Source organism: Rhinolophus sinicus, chromosome 15 (genome assembly GCF_057876585.1).
Source record: "Rhinolophus sinicus isolate RSI-liver-muscle chromosome 15, RSI-T2T, whole genome shotgun sequence".
NCBI classification, from domain to species: Eukaryota; Metazoa; Chordata; class Mammalia; order Chiroptera; family Rhinolophidae; genus Rhinolophus; species Rhinolophus sinicus.
The window spans coordinates 56169186-56188386 of NC_142515.1; the positions used below are offsets into that span (position 1 = coordinate 56169186).

At 46.5% G+C, this 19201-nt stretch overlaps 1 protein-coding gene and 1 pseudogene across 5 annotated transcripts in view; one reads left to right on the top strand and one right to left on the bottom strand.

Moving 5' to 3' along the window:
• Positions 1 to 15391, bottom strand: LOC141572845 (large ribosomal subunit protein eL33 pseudogene; annotated as a pseudogene).
• The window catches only part of PRXL2A (peroxiredoxin like 2A), a 20272-nt gene continuing 13294 nt past the window's right edge, over positions 12224 to 19201 (top strand). The window contains exon 1 of one of the 5 annotated variants that reach the window (XM_019749502.3): positions 12224 to 12397. Coding sequence is in view for 1 of the 5 variants with exons in the window: in XM_019749501.3 (XP_019605060.3) it covers positions 18272 to 18274 (3 nt within the window). In the remaining 4 variants the exon portion in view is untranslated. Of the gene's footprint in view, positions 12398 to 12477; positions 12609 to 18137; positions 18275 to 19201 lie in introns of those variants that run through there. The other 4 variants (XM_019749499.3, XM_019749498.3, XM_019749501.3 and 1 more) reach the window with 4 other exon arrangements.

The window sequence follows — 19201 nt, forward strand, 5'->3', positions numbered from 1 at the left end:
TTACTTTTCAATAAGTTTAAATCCTGAGGAGTACAGCATTACATGGATTCTGTGTCCTGTGGCCTTAGCTGGAAGTTGGTTTCGGAATTTGGCATGAACCACGCCCCTGTACCTTGCCCCAGATGACTTTGGTTTGGTTCGGTTTGCCACCAGGAGTCACTGTGTTATTCTTTGCCTTGTACACATGAGCACATCTCCTGCCTAGATAGAACTCAGTTTCATCTCGAGTACAAACACCTTCAGTTTTAAGAAGAGCTGTGTGCTCTCTCTGTTTCTGGAGACCCCACTGACAGCCAGCACAATGGCCTTGGACCACAGCCTTCGGACATATTTGTCATTTCAGAAGTCTGGTTCCCAGCAGGCCTCCACAGGCCCCAAGATGGCCTAAAATTTGTTATTTTTAAAGTAAAATTTATCCATGTGAGTCCAAGCCACTCAACTTCTTTACTTTAAAGAGTATGAAATGTACATTTGTAGCTTTGGCTTTCCCTGTGACTGTTGGATAGTATGTTTAATTCCTAGTCTTTGTGTTTTAATAGGATTCTTCTACACCAGCCTCCAGAATGGGACAATAATTCTCTGATTACTTTCTGCACCAGTCCTTTCTCTAGGAGGAAAACTGACTTCTCTATTTGTTGAGATTGTTAAGTAATTGCTAGTCGTGGGGTCACATTTCTTTGCTGGGTAGACCAAACGTATTAAATGTCATACATTTTTTTCCCCTGTTGGTCTCTTGAACCTGTCGTTAGGTATCAGAGCTCAGTAGGTCTTCAGGCTCTGAGTTTCAGCTTCTCCACCTGCAATTTGGTGGGAAAGTCAGGCTCGTGGTGGGAAATGGGAGACACTACCACATTCTTCAGTTTAGCTGGCTACCTGTCTCTCTGAACATAATCCTAAAAAAACAATTCTTGGGTGGCCGGTTGGTTCAGTGGTTAGAGCGCAGGGCTCATAACACCTGGGTCTCTGGTTCAATTCCCACATGGGCCAGTGAGCTGTGCCCTCCACAACTAGATTGAAAACAACGATTTGACTTGGAGCTGAGCTGCGCCCCCCCCCCCCCCCCCCCATGACTAGATTGAAAACAACGACTTGACATGGGGCTGATGGGTCCTGGAAAAAACACACTGTTCCCCAATAAAAAATAAAAAAAATAAAAAATAACCCAATTCTCCACCAAAATACAAGAAGAACCTATTGAAACTGCTCTCTTATCATAACACTGCCCTTCAGATCATAATTATTATAATGGCCTTTGCAATTTCTGTTATCCATTGCTCATGGCTAGTCTTATGATCACAAATATAACCATCACTAGCTAAATGCTTCTAACTCTTTCCTACCAGGCATAGTCTTTCGGGTGTCTTATACTCAAGAAGTCAGGGATTATTCTACCCATGAAAATCCACCTCTTTCCTTCCACTAGCCCCTGTGACACTTAAATGAGTTAATTCACAGAAAGCACACAGAGCACTGTGCCTGGGACATAGGAAATGCTACACACCATCGGCTGCTGCTATTATCATTATTGTTGTTGTCATCGTTATGCTAGACCCACATAACTTTAAACCTGTATTTCTGTTACTTCTGTGGGTTTCCGCCAGTTGCCCACCACTTCCACCATTCTCTATACTGACAAAAGCCCCAGACTGTGTTTCCTCTCACAGCCATGTGGTGTCACCAGCACTTCACAAACTTCATCTGAAAAAGCTGGTTGTCAATTTCAGGAGGCCTTTCAGCAGCGATTCTGATGGGGACCACATGACCACTTACAGAGAGAGTCAAGCCTGTAATGATGGATCTTTCCACAGATTGCGGAAAGGTTTCCTTTCTGTGTTTATTGTCATGGAGGTTTACTTAGTACTTAATTTTGTGTAAAATACACTTGCTTTGGCCTTCATTTTTAAGAAGAGACAAGTAGACCCAGGGACAACTTGGAAATGATCATGGTTATTTATTGAGCACCCACCAGTGGTAGGTACTGTCCTAGGAGAGACAAAGTCCCCGCCCTCCGGGAGCTTGCAGAGCAAGCTGAGGGCAACCATGAAGGTGAAGCCAGAGAACGGACAGTAGCTCTGTGCGGATCATCTTGTATAGACTAGGAGCTTATAAATGTGGGTCTGGACTGATGGCAGCTACCAAGCAAGCAGCTGACATCATGCTGCTGGGCCAAGTCATCTGAAGGAAGCCAGCTGTCCTCAGGCTTGCATGACTGATTTGAAGTGTGGAAATTTTGCAAATGCAATGACGTGTCAATGTATGTGTGTTTCACTTGGTCATCCATGCATCTATCCACTTATGTGGAGATGAATTAAAACCCCACCTCTGCCTTTTCTTTGCTCTATGACCTTGGCCAAGTCACTTATCCTCATCTTTAAGAGAAAGATAGTAATGCTTTCTTGACAGAGCTAATGTGAGGATTACCTGAGATAATATATGTAAAGCCTTAACACTAGGCCAGACAGACCATGAGCATATAATAATTGGTAGTTATTATTTTCACTATTATAACAATGAAGTTAAGACAAAACCATTATGTACCAAGTATGAGCCAGGTATTATGCTTAGCTCTGAACACGGTAGAGAAATTGGTCCGGCATAATCCTTGCCCTAAAGGAGCTTCTAATCCAATAGAAGAGCAAATCATACGTGAAATAATAATCACACAAGGCTGAATGGAATCGTGTCCCAAGAAAGGAACTATTTAAGTCCTAAGGGAATCCAAAGCAGAAGTTGCTATGAATGTAGGAAAGAATTAGCCTAGACCTTTGGATCTAAACACAGGTAGGGTAGGGGATGAAGGAACAGAGATCAGACCCTTGGATCCAAGATGGTGCAAAGAAAGCCAACCCCATCCCCCAGGCTTCGATTTACTGGGTAAATCAGAACACAACCTGTAGCCTGGCAGGAGAGCCTATGAAATGTCCTCAAGAAAGCCTCTTTCTTCTCCAAGGCTTGCAGTAGCTGACAAACTTGGTCATAAATGTACCTCCCTGAGGTGTCACAGACTTCCTGTGAAGAAAGGAACTGTGGGGTCTGCTCAGAGAAATTTCCAACGCATGCAGAGAAAGACTAAGCACCTATCTCAGGTCCTGGGGCCTCCTGCATTCCGTGGCCACCCCTGGGGACACATCAGCAAGACCCATCTGTAACACAGTTTCCTTATGGCTGCGTTATAGCCCAGAGCTACCCAAATCAATCTCTAGTACAGACACTTTCCTGCTGGGAGTGTCAGTGAAGGCTTCAAAATGGGGATGGCACTGAAGTGGGCCTTGGTGGGATTTAGGGAAGAGGCTCTAGGAAGGGAGAAGAGTAAAGCAAGACTGAGGCAGAGATTGAAATGCATAGACCATGTCTAAATCTGGTAAATGAGCCTATAATGACAAAAGCTCGAAGAGTACTTGGAATGCACAAGGCTGAAGTCTGGAATGCATTATCTCCTCAAATCCTCACATCTTAGACACTGTTATCTCTGTCTTTCTTTAAGAAAGGCTTGCTGTGAAGAATGACTATCTAAGGTTGCACAGATCAAATCTGTTAAAACTAGAATTCAACCCTGACCCCAAGTCCAACCTTAAGTCGTTATGCAATGTTAGCTCCCAACAGAGATATGATTGGAAATGTATATTAGGTTTGGGTCAGAGAGGGCCTGGGACACCGAGCAAAGAGTATTGTATTCAACAGCATTAAGGATCTTCAGTGAGAACATTTTGGAGGCCTTCTAGTGTGTAGCGGAGTCTTCTTAAGCCTGAGCAGACAGGTGCATGCAGACCCAATTCAACAAACAACCCAACTTCGAGGCCAGAAAAACTCTGATGTGAGACAGAGTGGTGTCTGCTGGGAGTGTGACTGCAGATCCGGGGCCCGGGAAAAGTCTCCCCAAGTACTGGGTGTGCTCACTCTGCCGTTCTTTGGCAACACTCTGGGCTTCTGTTATCTTCAGGACCTAAGGTAACACTTGACTTGTTTTCACAGTTCTATATATTTGTGCCCAGTAAAAATGAGCAACTCAGGAAACTGCTGATGGTCTGAGAAGGAAGAGAGTGAGACTGATGAGAATTCAAGCCCCTCTCCCACCCCCGACTGCCCTGGTTTTGCTTGGGTAGACTACAGGGTCTTGGCCTCTTCCTTTCCCAGATGGAGGAAGAGGAGGAGAAATTCACCAAAACTGCTGGAGAAGCAGGCGGCTGGAGCATGAAAAGCATTCAGCCGTGAGTCAGGTCACCTTCAATGAATGGATGATGACTTTGGGGAAATCTCTGTGCCATCTATAAAATATTAGGACAGAGCAGGTGACCCTGCAGAGAATTTGACCATTTTAGATATGTCATATAACCAGAATCATGTACTATCTGTCTTTTTGTGTCTGGCTTATTTCACTTAGCAGTGTCCTCAAGGTTCACCCATATTGTAGCATGTGATGGATTTCCTTCCTTTTAAGGCTGAGTAATATTCCACTGTATGTATAGAACACATTTTGTTTATCCAGGCACCAGTTGAGGGACACAGTTTGCTTCCACATTCTTGGCTATTGTGAATAGTGCTGCTGTGGACACATCGGTGTGGAAACACCTTTCCAGAGTGCAGAGTGCTAACTATTACACAATGGAACCAAAAATACCTTTTCAAGACACTGCTTGACTCTTAGGTTTAAGATGAAATCAGTTCAGTTGTGTGTTTTGTTACTGCTTTATTTAAAAAACAAACAAACATGTAGCTTCTCGAAGAGTAAACAACTTGAAATGAACACTTCATATGTTGCAGGGTGACATTCAATTTGGGAAGTTTGGACAGTCAAAGCTGAGATTTTGGCACTCAACCAACTCCTTAAAGCTGCACCACCAGAAGGAGCTAGAACAGACCTAAATTTGTGCCTTGCGGAGAGAGTCCTGGGACTCTACAGTCCTCGGACTCTACCCTACAGAAGTAGTGTAATTATGAACTTTAGTCACAATATTATCTAGGAAATACTTTTAGCACAGACAATGGGTATCTATAAATACAAATCATTTGCTGAATGAGCCATGCATTGACCTGTTGGAAAATATGGGAGATTACATGCCAGGTGTGCAGAAAAACATCCTTCAAATTTAGTTATGTATACCATACCCCGGGGGAAAACGTTTAGAATCCATACATTTTCCTTTGAAGAAAAGGTTTGCTTTACTCTCCTGAGGGGCATGGTTAAAAGGTCTGGCCAAGGATCAGGTGTGCAGACATGTCCCTAAATATTGGAACCCGCCCTTCCAGTACAGTGACTCAGTGAGGTGGAGAATGATTAATTTTTTAGTATAGGTGTGCCTGCTGGTTGGGGTGCAGAAGTAACTGAAATCACTAATCATAGAATCCTCTTGAGAGAAAACTGTAGTGCACCCTGGCTGATTCATTGAAACTTTTCTCTCTGGGTTCCCTTCCACATCCTATCTCAAGGTATGGGGCGAGCCAAGCCATTCTTCTTAATAATGATCACCAAACCCTTGTCTGGGAGTGTGGATGTGATGAACAGTCTCTACCCGTGAGGTCCTTGTGCAGTGGGGGAGGCAGAAAAGAGGTCGTGTGTGGTAATAGAAGTAGGAACGAACGGTGGGAGCCCAGGGAGGGGAACTAGCTCAGGCAGCGTTGAGGAAATGTCTCACACAGATGATGTTGGACCTGAGCATTGAAGGATGAGGAGGAGTTTTACAGGCAGACAAGCACAGGGAAGGGCAGTGTAGGCTGGAAGAACAGCATGTGCGCCAAGGTATCTTGATGGCTGGAAATGTGTCAGAATAGCAGTGTGGCTGGATAAGAGAGCACAGTGAGCCTTTGGGAAGGTCTCTTAGTGAAGTGTGACTACTCTGGAACAGGGCCTCAGTACCCCAGGGACCCCTGCCAGCAGCCCTGGGCAGATCCAGTCCCATTCCTGGTCTCCCTGGGTGCCCACAGTGTCTGACCAGAGAGAAGCCACAGCTTTCACAGTGAGCCTGAGTGCCCAGAACCAAGGATGGGAAGTAGGTATTATTCGTGGGTAGCCCAGGTGACACTTTCATGGCAACTTGGGGGGAAGGGGAAGGGTGTTCAATCACCAAAGAGGAGACCTTGCCAGCTTTGAGCTGATGTTTCCTCAAGCAAGGCTGAAGTGAGTGTGCAGCCCCTTCCTGCAGTAGCCAGGCCACCCCAGCCACCGACCTGAAGCTCATCAACATCCCTGAGATGCAGAAACAGCATTCATTGGCTCCAACCAGGTCCCTAGGTGTCCTGGCATTGTGCCAGCGAGGGGACGTTGCTGATACTTTGAGATACCAGCAAGAAAACGTACAGCAAGTTGACTGGAAGGGGCGGGGAGGCTTTGTCTTCTTTCTGAGGGACTAGCTTGGTGACAACATGTTTTTGTCAAAAGCAGGTTATCTGTGTTTTCGGAGACACTGATTTTTATTGTCCCAACCAAGGCTTTTCTGTCTGGGACGCATGCTATACTGAATGGGACACTAGGAAAACAGACAAAAACGTAGACAGTGTCAGGCAAACCTAGACTCTCTCTGAGATGCTCTTTCCTCGAAACATTTTTAGAATGAAACTGAGAGTCTTTTGGAAGAGTCTCTACTGAATGCAGCAGACTGTCTCTCTAGACAGATTTCTCTTTTCTTTTTAAGGAGTTCTGAGTGTCTCTCCAGCCTCAATGAAAGTGTAGATGATTTTTTAAAATAATATTAATTAAATGAAAGATGAGAAGACCTGTGAAGAAGTATCTCCCAGAGTGGGCTGGGGTGCCCAAGATATAGAGTGTGGGGACACTTTTATTTTTTAACATAGTAGCTATTTCCTTTTTAATTACATTGCTTTAAAAATACCAAGAGGAGTCTACGCATTGAAAAGTAAGTCCCCCTCTCATATTTTACCAATGAGCTTCTTCCTCCCAAAAAGGTAAACATGGTTATCAGTTTGCAGGGTTTCCTTCTAGAACCTGTTGTAGGCACATACAACGTCAGCATGTCGATATGGACCTACACATAGCCAGACATAGACAGAGAGAGACAGGACCAGAACTGGGATAGAGGCAAGCGTAGAAACACATCTGATATCAGCTGTTTTTCCTGTTCTTCAGGAACAAAGAAGAGTTCAGCTCTTGGGAATAGAGAGTGAGGAGTAAAAGTTTTCTGTTTCTAGCCAGCTGAGTGGAGTTTCATTGGAGCCTCCCCTTGGGAAGGAGAAACAAACCAATATGTTGGTGGGGGTGGGGGGGAGGGAGGCTGGAAAGCCAGGCCCATGGGGACGTTTAGATTTCTAAGACTAACAGGAAAGATGGGATGAGGGGTACCCCCTCCCCGATGAAGGGCTGAACCCTCTTTGTTCCTGGATTGCTGCAGGATCTTATGCAGCAATGTGCACTAAAGTACTGAGAGTGGCTTCAGGGTCTAACGGCAAGGATGCTGTCAGCGGAGGAAACCACAACGAGCGATTGACAATATCACATATTGGTGGGGATGTGGAGCAACTGGAACTCTTACACGTTGCTGGTGGGAATGAAAATCATAGTCACTTTGGAGAACAGTTTAAGATTGTCATAGAAAGTTAAACATACCCTTACCATATGACCATTCCTAGGCATTGATCCAGGAGAGAGGACAACATGTGTACAAATGTTCCTAGCAGCTTTATTCATAATTGCCAAAAACCCAGAAGCAACCCAAATATATCCATCAACTGGTGAATGGATAAACAAATGTTGGCATGTCTGTACAATGGAAGACTTCTCAGCAATAAAAAGGAAAGAAGTGCTGATACACACAGCAACTTGAATGAACCTCAAAAGCATTATTCTAAGTGAAAGAAGCCAGACCAAATACTACCCACGGCATGATTCCATGTATATGAGGCACTTTACAAAAAGCAAAACTCCCTTTTTTGGGAGGAGGAAGAAAGCAGATTAGTGGTTTCCTGGGGCTAGGGGGAGGAGATTGACAACAGAGGGGTATGAGAGAACTACCGGGGGTAATAGAAATTCTCCGTATAATCATTGTGATGGTGGTGGTACAGGACTGTACACATTTGTCACAATACTTCAAACTGAACACTTAAAATTGGTGGCTTTTGCCTTAACTATAACTTAATTAAAAATTATACTTTACTAACGTTTACAATTTTTTTTTCAATTAAAGCAAAGAAAGTGAGAAGGAAATTGTTATTAGGATTGAGGAATGGGGTATAATTGTAGATGAAATAGAAAATCATTAAGGAACAACTTTAAATAAATACACCTTAAAATTTAGTTGAAATGGACAATGTTTTATAAAAATATAGTTTAATAAACACAATCGACAGAAAAGTTCTTAATTGGTTTTACTATGCTAGTATAATCCAGATGCCCCCAAACCTATCAAAGACAGTAAGGAGTTTGAGGGAGAACAGTTCCCAAGACTGCCCTCACTTCTGATACCAAATGCAAGTTTGGGGTCCCCAACACCACACTTAGGCTTGATAACTCACTGGACAAATTCATAGAACTCACTGAAAGCTGTTATGCTCATGGGTATAGTTTAGCATAAGGAAAGGAAACATTGAAATCAGCCAAGGGAAGAAGTGCATAGGACAGAGTCCAAGAAAGTACCAAACTCAGAGCTTCCCGTTGTTCTCTAACTGTGGTCATGAATGTGTTACTTTTCCAGTAGCCATGTGTGACAGTACATAGAGTCTTGGCAACCAAGGACGCTCACCTGGGCTTTGGTCTCCAGAGTCTTTCTTGGGACTCAAACATGCAAAACTCACTGGCTGCCCATATGGCCGATATCAGTCTGCCCACCCTAAATCACACTGTTGGTGTGGTTCAAAGCCCCCACCCTAAATCACACCGTTATTATCTGGCTATACCAATATCATATTAATTTGAATTACAATGACTTTATGGATTATTTTGATATTTGGTGAGGCAAATTTCACCTTTTTGTTCTTTCATGTTACTTTCATAACTACTCTGAGACATTTGTGTTTCCTTATAAAACTTGAATTCTGTATTAGTTAAATTACATTCAGTTATAAGTGCACATTGTTTATACTCTGTGAGTTGAGTTGAATTGCTGTATAAAAATCTTCTCAAAGATTACATTATGTTTTGGCACTGAAATGAAAAAGTTATTGTAACTGCAGAAATTCATGGAAACAGCAATGGAACATAAATTTGATATTATGTTAGTAAAGGAAATTTTGTCATCAGAAGAATGATTTCATTTTCCTATTTTTTGCAAAGCAGCAATCGAGCTTTATAAAACTAAGAGAGAAAGCTTTATAAAACTAGAGAGAAGCTCCCCCGAATGAAGTCTATTATGTTTTGCTACTAAGATACATACAAAAGGATTGTAATGTAATGGAAAATTTGCCAAATCTCTTGAAACAGATAAAATAAATTCCAAAGCAATGAGAGGTTAGTGTCATCAATTCATGGGTTTTGAAGGGCTATCATTAAGATGTCAAATATCTATTTATCAAAACTTCCTGCTGATTTTGAGTACAAGACAATAGTGGAGCACTCTAACAAATGCTGCGTCACCAGTGTTCCTAATAGCCAAATAATAACATTGTGTGATAAAATACAGATGCAGTGACTCAATCCAAAAAAGATAGAGAAGAGTTGGACTTTGAATGTGAAGATATCTTTGGAACACTTTAACACGATTATTTCATTTTTTTTTCTTTCCCTTTTTAGTGTTTTAGATGGGAACTAACACAGACTTAGACCAATCAGAGTGCAGCAGTACTTTGGCCACAGTGATTGGCCAATCAGAGTGAGGCTCAGGGCTTTGTTCTCTCATTGGTCTAACTGCCCCCTCTCCATGCTGGATCTTGGAAGCCATATTATGGCCAAGAGGAACTAGCCTTACTTGGAAACCAACACGTGGACAACAGAGCAGAGAAGCAACAGAACCTGGATCATTGATGACATTATTGAACCACAGGATCATCTCCGGCAGTTTGCGTGGGGTTTTCTGTTATTTGCAAACCAAAGCTTCCTAACTGAATGAAGGCTCAGTAAATGTTAACGGAGCAATGATGGTGCGTGAGGACACTTGAGGAAGCTTTACGTCCGCAACCTGGGGCCAGAATGATACCACCATCCAGCCCCCACTCAGTTATTGATTCACCTGGTGAACCATTGGTTGTGTCTATGAAGGGCTCCAGAAAGAAGACCCTAAAGGTTTTGCTGTGAGCCACACTAAAAGTAAGAAAAGTTTAATTCAGGGGTATCAGCAACTTGGAAAATATCTGGAGCTGGTCTGTGCATCTCTATTTTTGTAGTTCATACACATCTTTAGATCTTGATTTGACTTTCACTTGTCCACAGAATGGGGATCTAGGCCTGTGATAATGAAGTCAAACACTTTGAAGTCAAGTTTTTACTTTGTTTTCACTTTGATGCTAGCTGCTTCCTGAACTGTTCCCACTGAGCCCAAACACACTCTGGGACCGTCAGCTTAAAAAATCATGTCAGCTGCTGGCATGGATCACTGCTGAGTGAGTAGATGAGGCTGGGGGGGAGGGGGGGGCTGTGATGCTGAAAGAATCCCAAGACTTTACCCACATCTGTCTTGTGCTAGCAATGTCTTTTGCTTGCCCTATGGCATTTGTGAAGGACAGAAAAGTTTCCCAGCCCCTGTCAAGAGGGTAACATCTACGTTATCTAAGTTGTCACAAAGCTCCCAGTTGACCTTAATTTCTACCCTTTTAAATTCAAAATGTAGATTATTCTATGGTTTTTACAACACTAGAGTTACTTTTCTCTTTAAAACTTGGCAGATTGGTGTCTTTGTTTTCAATCCTTGAGCTTCATAAGTTTTCCTGTGCCTACTTGCCCATAACATATTCCAATCTCATGATTGCTTTTTAATGAGTTCAGCCTGTGCCTTCTCTGACAAGTTGGGAGTATGTGTGTGTTAATTAGCTATCAGATCTAGCCTGGCTTTTGAAGTCCAGAGCTTTGACAAGTTACAAAAGTATAAATATAATCATAGGTTTTTGCATTTGGTAATTATATCACAGCTGAAACCTCAGGGAGCCTCCCACCTCAGGATTCTGCTACTCGTGACCCCTGAATGGTTCTGTCATTAATAATCAGTCTCTGGGGACCCAGACCCAAAGGAAATGACTTCCTGTTTTGTTCTAAATGGGCATTCTTCCCTGAAACCTTCCTCACTGTTTGCCAAACATCCTATTTCAGGATGGAGAGAATGAGCCTTCTCCCCTTCCGTTTCACAGGGTAAGAAGGAATGAGGCAGGAGTGAGAAAGGTCCTCTTATGACTGCATCCTTAGTGTACCAAATTACATAAAACACTTTGGGGCCTTCACATCAAGTACCTGGTCCTGCAAGAAGCCTGCATGATCACACAAGCTTATCCCTCTCACCTCCAATCTAGAAACATCCTCTCTTTCACCACACTTCCCACATACATCTCAGTGCTGGCCCTGGGCCAGGCTCTGGAGTCCCAAAGGTGAATCAAAGGATCTCACAGTCTGGTTAAGGAGAGACCTCTTGCATACACTCTATAGGTCCATAAATTTACAAGGAACCTGACGTCTGAGTGGGAGGTCAGGGAGGTAAATGAGGAAAGCCTTTGGACTTGTACAGCGGTAGGCAGTTCCCAGGTAAAGTGGTGGGAGGGCATTGCAGGCAGATGGCCACCTCTGACCAGTGGACTGACACGTCAGCTCTGCTCTACTTCATTGCAAACTGCCCTGTGACTGATCAAACTGTTGTCCCAGTGATATTTTAAGTGTTGTATTGTGGGTCAGTTCTTCCTATTTCTGAAAAGGTGTTCTCCTAATCGCCTACTGGGATCAGTGGCTGTCAATTCTGAAGCTGTTCCTAAAACTTGAAGTGTCACTCATCGGAATGCGTTGGTCCTAAAGATTCCCCTTCATCATGTATGCTCCCCACCCCCCGAAAAAAACTGCTCAAAAACTCGGTGAGGACTGAAAGGTGACTATCCACGGGTACAGAAGTTTCCAGATCCAATTAAAGCAGTCCAGAGCCTCTTTTACTAGAGAAAGCGCCCTTAACGAATCAGGAGGCTAGGGTCACCTTTCGCGAAGGACTGGGCAAAGCTAGAGCTGTGAGAACTAGGGACCATAGGCGAACCGCTCCCAGGGCCGCGGGGATTGGGTGCGGTGCTCAGCAAAGGCGGTAGAGCTAAAGGGCTATGGGCAGAGCCGGAGCTCCTCCCACAGGGGGCGGGGCGGGGTCACGTGAGCGTGGCGCGGGGGCCGCGCCTGCGCGGGGTCCACCCCTGGATACATGGGGCGGGGGGAAGTTCGGTTCTCCAACCCCCCGCGTCTGGCACTACAGAGGGCTGGCGGGGGGCAAGCGCGAGCCGGATTTGCTGCTCGCGGGAGCACGTGAACTCCTCGAAGGCGGGCTCCGCCTCGGCGCAGGTGAGGAAACTGAGGCAGAATGTGGTACGCGGATTGGGTTGCTGGTTTATTAGGCCCGCCCCTCGGGTGCGTCCAGAGCCGGCGAGAAGCTCCTTCCGAGCCCGCCGGGCGCTGCAGCACCTGCGGGGCCCGAGGCGCCCCCCACCTCGCCCAGAGGACGACGCCCCCTCCCGGCACCGCGGCGCTCGTTTGCAAGCCCCACCGCGCCGCGGTCAGTGGAAAAACCCGGCGTTTAGGGTCAGAGACCCGGGGCCGAGACCCAGGGCGGGACCCGCGAAGAACCTCCGTCTACCCCGCCCCCAGGCTTTGAGTGAGGCTGATGGCACAGACCTGCCTGAATTACTGAGACAAAGAACTGAGAAAAGAATTATGTCCTGGAACGTCCGTCCCGGGGGAGGGTGGGTTGGGGGGTGTCCAACAACTGAAGCGGGGCTGCGCCTGACGGCTGTGTGTCGGGGGGCGGGGGGGGCACCTAGAGGTGAGCGGGTGAAGGCTGAGGGAACTGGAGTCCTCCGCTCTGTACTTCCATAGGGTCATGTGTTTTATGGGGCCACAATTTTTAGCTTTTTCAGAATTTCATAGGCACCTGTTTGCCTCCCATCCTCCCTTCGCCCCCACCCCCGCCCTGGTTACAAACTCCTGACAAAATTGGGACGAGCCCAATTATACATTTTAAAACACTGAGCTGAAGTCTGGGCAGGAAAAATCAGACAGAGCGCTGATCCTCAAGATTGTTGCAGAGACCCCGAGGTGAAGGAGGTGGAAAGATCGGTAGGGTCTCTGGGTAGATAGCACACCGGGGAGTCCAAAAGCCAGCGGGGTTCAGGCCCAGGTGACTGAGCCTCTTTCCCTTACCACGCTGTGCTCTTTCCACAGCCCAATTAGCTAGACTTCAATTTAAATTTAGTTTTTTGTTGTTGTTTTTTTAACTTAAATGTTTCCTTTGAGCTTGGCAGATGAATTAATAAAGAATACTTAAGATTTATTTTGAAAAGCATTTTCTGGGAGCCAGGTCTTGGATGCTCCTACCCTGGCCCAGCCCTGGAGACTGAGAATTGGGATTCAAAATGTGAACCCCAATTCCATGGAACATATCCAGTCATTAGAAACCCTCCATTTCATGTACGATCAACATTTTAGGGGCAATCATTGACTAATCTAGAAATGAGTAAGAATTATACCTCACATTTATGTCACGCTTTGTAAAGTAGCTTGCCAAGCACCCCCTATACATTTAATCCTTTACTTCTTACCACTCTGTCGAAAGTAATTCGGGAATTATTCCCATTTTACTGATGCAAGAAAAACCAAACCAAAACAAAAAAACAACACAGTGGCTTGTCCAGGTTCTTACAGCTTGTAGAATTTGAATTCGATTTTAGTTATTGGTCCGACCCTTCACCATATCACCTTTGTAAAGCATGCCGTTTAGTTGGGATCTTACACGTTGTTCCCGAGGGATACAGAAGAGGTTTCTGATGAATGTTTTAGCAGTTTGTGTCACTTCAGTGGTGCTCGGAATGTCTGGTGAGGACTGGAATTCTGGGGTTTGAAACCCATGCTTTGTAAGTATCCCAGAAATAAGCCAGCTCCCATGCCAGCTGGGTACTTGCGTCCTTGTGAAATGATGGGCAGAGAGTCTCCAAGTCTTCCTCTGCGGAGCCTTGTGTGGCAAGAATTGTCTGGAGGCACTGGAAGGGAACCAGCCTGACTTCTGGGCTCAGTGGCCCTGGCACAGGGAGATCACAGCTGGGCAGTGCCCTTTGCCTTCTCTGGTGCTACTCGTGCAGAGGGCAGTGTTGGTAGGTTACAGAAGGGACACAGGGAGTATGAGGTCTGACAAGTTCGCAAGTTAGTAACGATGTTGCTAACTTTATTTTATATCAGAGGGATTATTTATTATGAATCTGTACCAAGTGGATAAACAGTTAACCAAGTTTACTATTTGGAAGTGCTGAAAAGGCTGCGTGAAAAAGTTAGACGACCTGAACTTTTTGCCAACAATTCATGTCTCTTGCATCACAACAATGCACCAGCTCACATGGAACTGTCTGTGAGGGAGTTTTTAGCCAGTAAACAAATAACTGTATTGGAACATCCTCCCTACTCACCTGATCTGGCCCCCAATGACTTCTTTCTTTACCCGAAGATAAATAAAATATTGAAAGGAAGATATTTTGATGACATTCAGGACATCAAGGGTAATACGACAACAGCTCTGATGGCCATTCCAGAAAAGGAGTTCCAAAGTTGCTCTGAGGGGGCGACTAGGTGCTGGCATCTGTGCAAATAGCTTACCAAGGGAAGTACTTGGAAAGTGACCATAGTGATATTCAGCAATGAGGATGTAGCACTTTTTCTAGGATGAGTTCGCAAACTTAATTGTCGATGTCGTATGTGTTGGTTAGTGGGTGGTTAGGCCAGAGCTCCCTGCAGACCTAGAACTTCCACCCAAGAGGCAGGCCTGCAGTGACACAGCTGGAGAAGTTGTTCAGTTTTTTAAAGTTTGTTCTTCAGTTGTCCTGCCATCATAGGAGAATGAGTGAATCCGAGCCCTGCAAAGAAGAGAAAGATAATGCAGCCTTACAATTCTGAAGTGCGTTACTGTGTCCACGCTGCTTCTCATATAGACTTCCTGACAGCCCTTCAAAGTGCCCTGTTTTTAAGACAGACACTGAGGTTCAGAGGAACAAGGTGACTTCTCAGAGTCAAAGAGTGAGAACCCAGGATGTTTTTCCTGAAGCCCCGTGTCTTTTGTGGTATCAGCTGTGCCTTCCCACCCACACCCATGTGACGTGATAGAGCAAGTGTTCTGAGCCTAGTCAGGCGGCTGTGTAAATGGGGGGCAGAATGGCCAAATATTTTGAGGGTCTCTGTGGCTCCAGGATCATTGATCAGAGGAAAGGACCTCTCACAGCCCAACATTGCTCACCCTAGGCCGTGTCTCAGCGTTTCCCAGTCGCTGATGATGTCCTCTTGCTCTGCTTCCAGCATCTGTTCGGAACTTTCTGAATCTGGCATCTGAGACCAGAGCTAGTCAGCTCATTGCATGTTCTGTGGCTCGTTCTGTGGTACTTGATGACAAGGGTAGGTGGGAGCGCATCCCCTAGTGCCCTGGGTGCCCCTGTCACCAGGCTGCTAAACTGGCATTTTCGAGCGTGTCTCATTCCTCAGAATTGACAGGACCTCGTTACTGTGGGGCAGAGAGGTATATAATGGCTTCTCAGCTGAGAATGGACAATGTGGCCCTTAAGAAAACATTTGGCTTTGGATTATGAGCTGCTTGCAAAGCACTGGGCTTGGGAAGCAGTGCTCTCTCTAGCCACCAGATTCCCAGGCCCTGTTCAGGAGCCGTTTTGCTTTCATGTTCAGCATTCTACAGGCCATCAAGCAGACTTCAGGACCTGTAGGCCCCCTGCTTCCTGAGCCCCCCACCCCCACCACACATGCTACTGTTCCAGGCTTTGCAGGAGTGTCCAATGCAGGATAAGTAGTCATGGACTGGGAGTGGGGAGACCCAGACCTGAGTCCCAGCGTAGCCACTGACCAGCCCTCCCCAATGTGATCTTGGACTAGCTAGCCCCTTCTGTGGGCCTCAGTTTCCTCATTGACTCAGTGAAGAAGGGGCTGAACTAGAGCTCTGAAGGGAGGAGAGCGGAATAGAGGAGAGCAAAGGAGGAAGATGAAGCATCCTTTCCAGCCTTGTTCCCTGAGGACGAGAGGCGAGGACTGTAGTTTCCTTTGGCTCCCTTTCTTCCTCTGCCCTGGCCCTGCCTCAAGCCAGCTCATCCTGAGGGGGCAGGATTCCCTGGGTGGAGCTGGACTGGGCAGGCGTACCCTCAGTGTTTAAATGTGATGCTGTCTCTACGTGTTTGAGGCATGAATTAACCCACCCAGTGATGGTACTTTGTTTTATTAGGAGTTACCGGTTTCCGCCCAGAGGCAGTTTCTTGAACCAGGAGGAATTGGGCTGGGGAAGCAGGGAGTGAGAGTGCATACCCGGCAGGACAGCAGTAGTGGCAGGCGTCCCCATAACATTCTGGATGTCATAACCCTGGAGTCGCAATCACGCAGTATAAGTCTTTGGATGCCAGGGCTGAGACAACCTCGTAGGCTCTCTAGTTCCTTCCTCTGTGTGTACAGGTGGGAGACCTAGGCCCAGAGGCCTTTACAGCTTATGTCACATTGCCTACCAGGGAGCAATAGAACTAGGACCCAACCTAAGGTTACCTGAACTCCAGGCTTGAGTGTTTTCTTTAAGGTCATGCCAGCACTATCCAAAATTACCTTCTGTGCTGAGCTGAAATTGGGTGGTTACGAATTAGCTCTAACTCTGCCTCACTGTGGAGTGTGAAGAGTAAAATTCATATTCTTTCACTAAACATGTAATGCCTGCTAATTACCAGGATTTGTATTCAGTGCTGGAGATGCAGGAATGAACAAGACAATGGCCCCTGCCCTCAGATTGCTCCTCCATATTGTGTAGACAGGACTGTAAATACCTCAGATACACTAAGTCCATGTGCTGGTGCAATGTGCAAAGGTATGTCTGTGTGCGCATGCATGCTATGTGATCAGAGGTCAGTTGTCGGGGCTTTCCCGAAAGGCTTTGGCGAGAAAGTGTGACTTGTGCTGGGCCTCTACCTAGTTGGCATGGGAGAGGAGGGCATTCTGGGTGAAGGAAACAACAGGAGCAGCAGTGCGGAGCCTAACAAAACATGCTCTAGTCCTTGCATGTTGAGTGGCCTGGCGAGGGCACTGGAGGAGCGGGGATGAGGCACAATGGTGGGCTGGGAGGGGCCCGTTGATGTGCTGAGGAGTTGATTGTGGGTGAGAGTCCAAAAGCAAGAGAAGGAGGTTTCAGGTCGGGTGTGTGACAGTTGCCGTGGCTACAGCGTGGCGAACAAACTGTAGCAGACCTGACTAGAGCCAAGCCAAGCTCAGGTCTGTGGTTACTGAAATAGACCAGGTACAGAGTATTAGGGGCCTGGGCATGGGCCGCAGCTCTGAAGTTAAGCAGATGAGGGTAGCAGACACATTTTCCAGAATGAATCGATGTGGGCAACGAGGGAGAGAGAAGAGTAAAGCAGGACGCTGCGTTTCTGGCTTGAGCAGTTGGCTGGAGGCTTGTGTCATTCAGTGAGCTAGGGAACTCTGGAAAAGAAACTGACTTTAGTGGAGGTTACTTCTGGACCTAGAGCAGGAGAGAGAGCCTGCAGAATCCCCGAGTGGAAACTGAGTCAGGAACAGCAATAGGAGCCTGGAGGTCAGTACCAAGGTGGTGCGTGAAGTGCTGGAAGTAGGTGAGGTCACCCAGGACGTGAGTGTGGGTTGAGAGGAGCCACTTCAGTGGCCCACAATAGGGGAAGGCAAAAGGAGGTAAAGAAGAGACAGCTGGTGAGGGGCCTCAGTGGTGCCAGCTGACTTCCTGGGTGTGGGTGAAGAATGGGGCAAGGGGCCGGCATGGAGAAAGCAGACATGGAGAAAGGGACACCTTCCTTTGATTTCAGTTAGTGTGACACCTGGGCTGTGTCAAGGACTTCACTTCATTAGTGCACACTGGAGAGCAGAGAGGGAGTCTGCTGGCACCTGATAAATGTTATCTGCATGATTGCCGATGACTCAGACGTTGCTCAACTTTTTGAAGGGCTTGGGGGCCTTGGCAACTTTCCAATTTGATGTTTTCTGGAAATTGACTACTGGCAGATGAAGGAACGCCAGGGTTTCTGGGTGGCTGGGTCCTGCCCAGGGAGCCCCGTGAGCTTAGCACCCTCTAAAGCCCCGCCCTCCAGCCCTCCCTGCCGCCTGATTCGAGCCTGCGGGCAGCTGGCTCAGCCTGGCAGCAGACGCAGGGAGGGTGGACGCTGTGTGTGGATGGTGAGTGCTTTGTTCCCAGGTTTGAACTGCTCAGGGATGGGGAAAGGGGCCCTATGTGGGGGAGGGAAGGTACCGTGTGAAGTTCTGGGCTGCAGGGAAGGAACGGGAGAAGCGAGTAGAGTTATGAGGAGGAACCAAAAATGTGCGGACTGCAGAGTAAGCTGTTTCTGATGGATGGATGTCGCTGGGGTGCCTTAGGAATCTTAGAATTAACTTTGTCCACCCCCCTCATTTTGGCCTTGAGGAAAATGAGGCGGGGGTGGCCGAATCAATCCCATTTGGCCCAGGGAGCCCAGCTGGGTCTCCTCTCCCCAGCCCCACGCTCTTCTGAGCGCAGAGCTGCTACTCTGAGCGGCCACAGCTGTTGTGGTTTGTGGTCTTATCACGCTTCACCTTCTTGTGTGGGAGAGGACGGATCAGATAAGTCCCTCAGTGGGGAACTGAATACTGTAGCTGTGTCAGGTGGGGGCTGGCTCTTCTGTCAACAACCTTGCTATTATCTTTCAGAGAAACTGATCCTTTCCTTAAGGGAAGGGGCTAGAAAGGGGAGGAAAGAGAAAGGGACATCTGTCCTATGGTAAATTTCCTTTAGAGTAAACGTGCTTTGACTATTTGATGACTGAAAAACTAAGATGAGCAACTTAAATTTTTTTTTTTTTTAAGACAAAAGGGATCATACCCCTTGATCACCAGAAACCCACAAATGAACATGTAGGAGGCAAGATGTGACAGTAGAAAGACTACAGGCTTTGGAATCCTAGTGACCGGGGTCTGGGTTGCAGCACTGCTGCCTGCTGGCTCTGTGACACTGGAGAAGGTACTGAGCTCCAGTGTTGTCAGCTGTAAAACAGAATCATCTCTTCACCGTTGTAAGACTGTTGAGTGAATGAATGTAGGCCACGCATGTTGAATGACACTAAGTAAAGG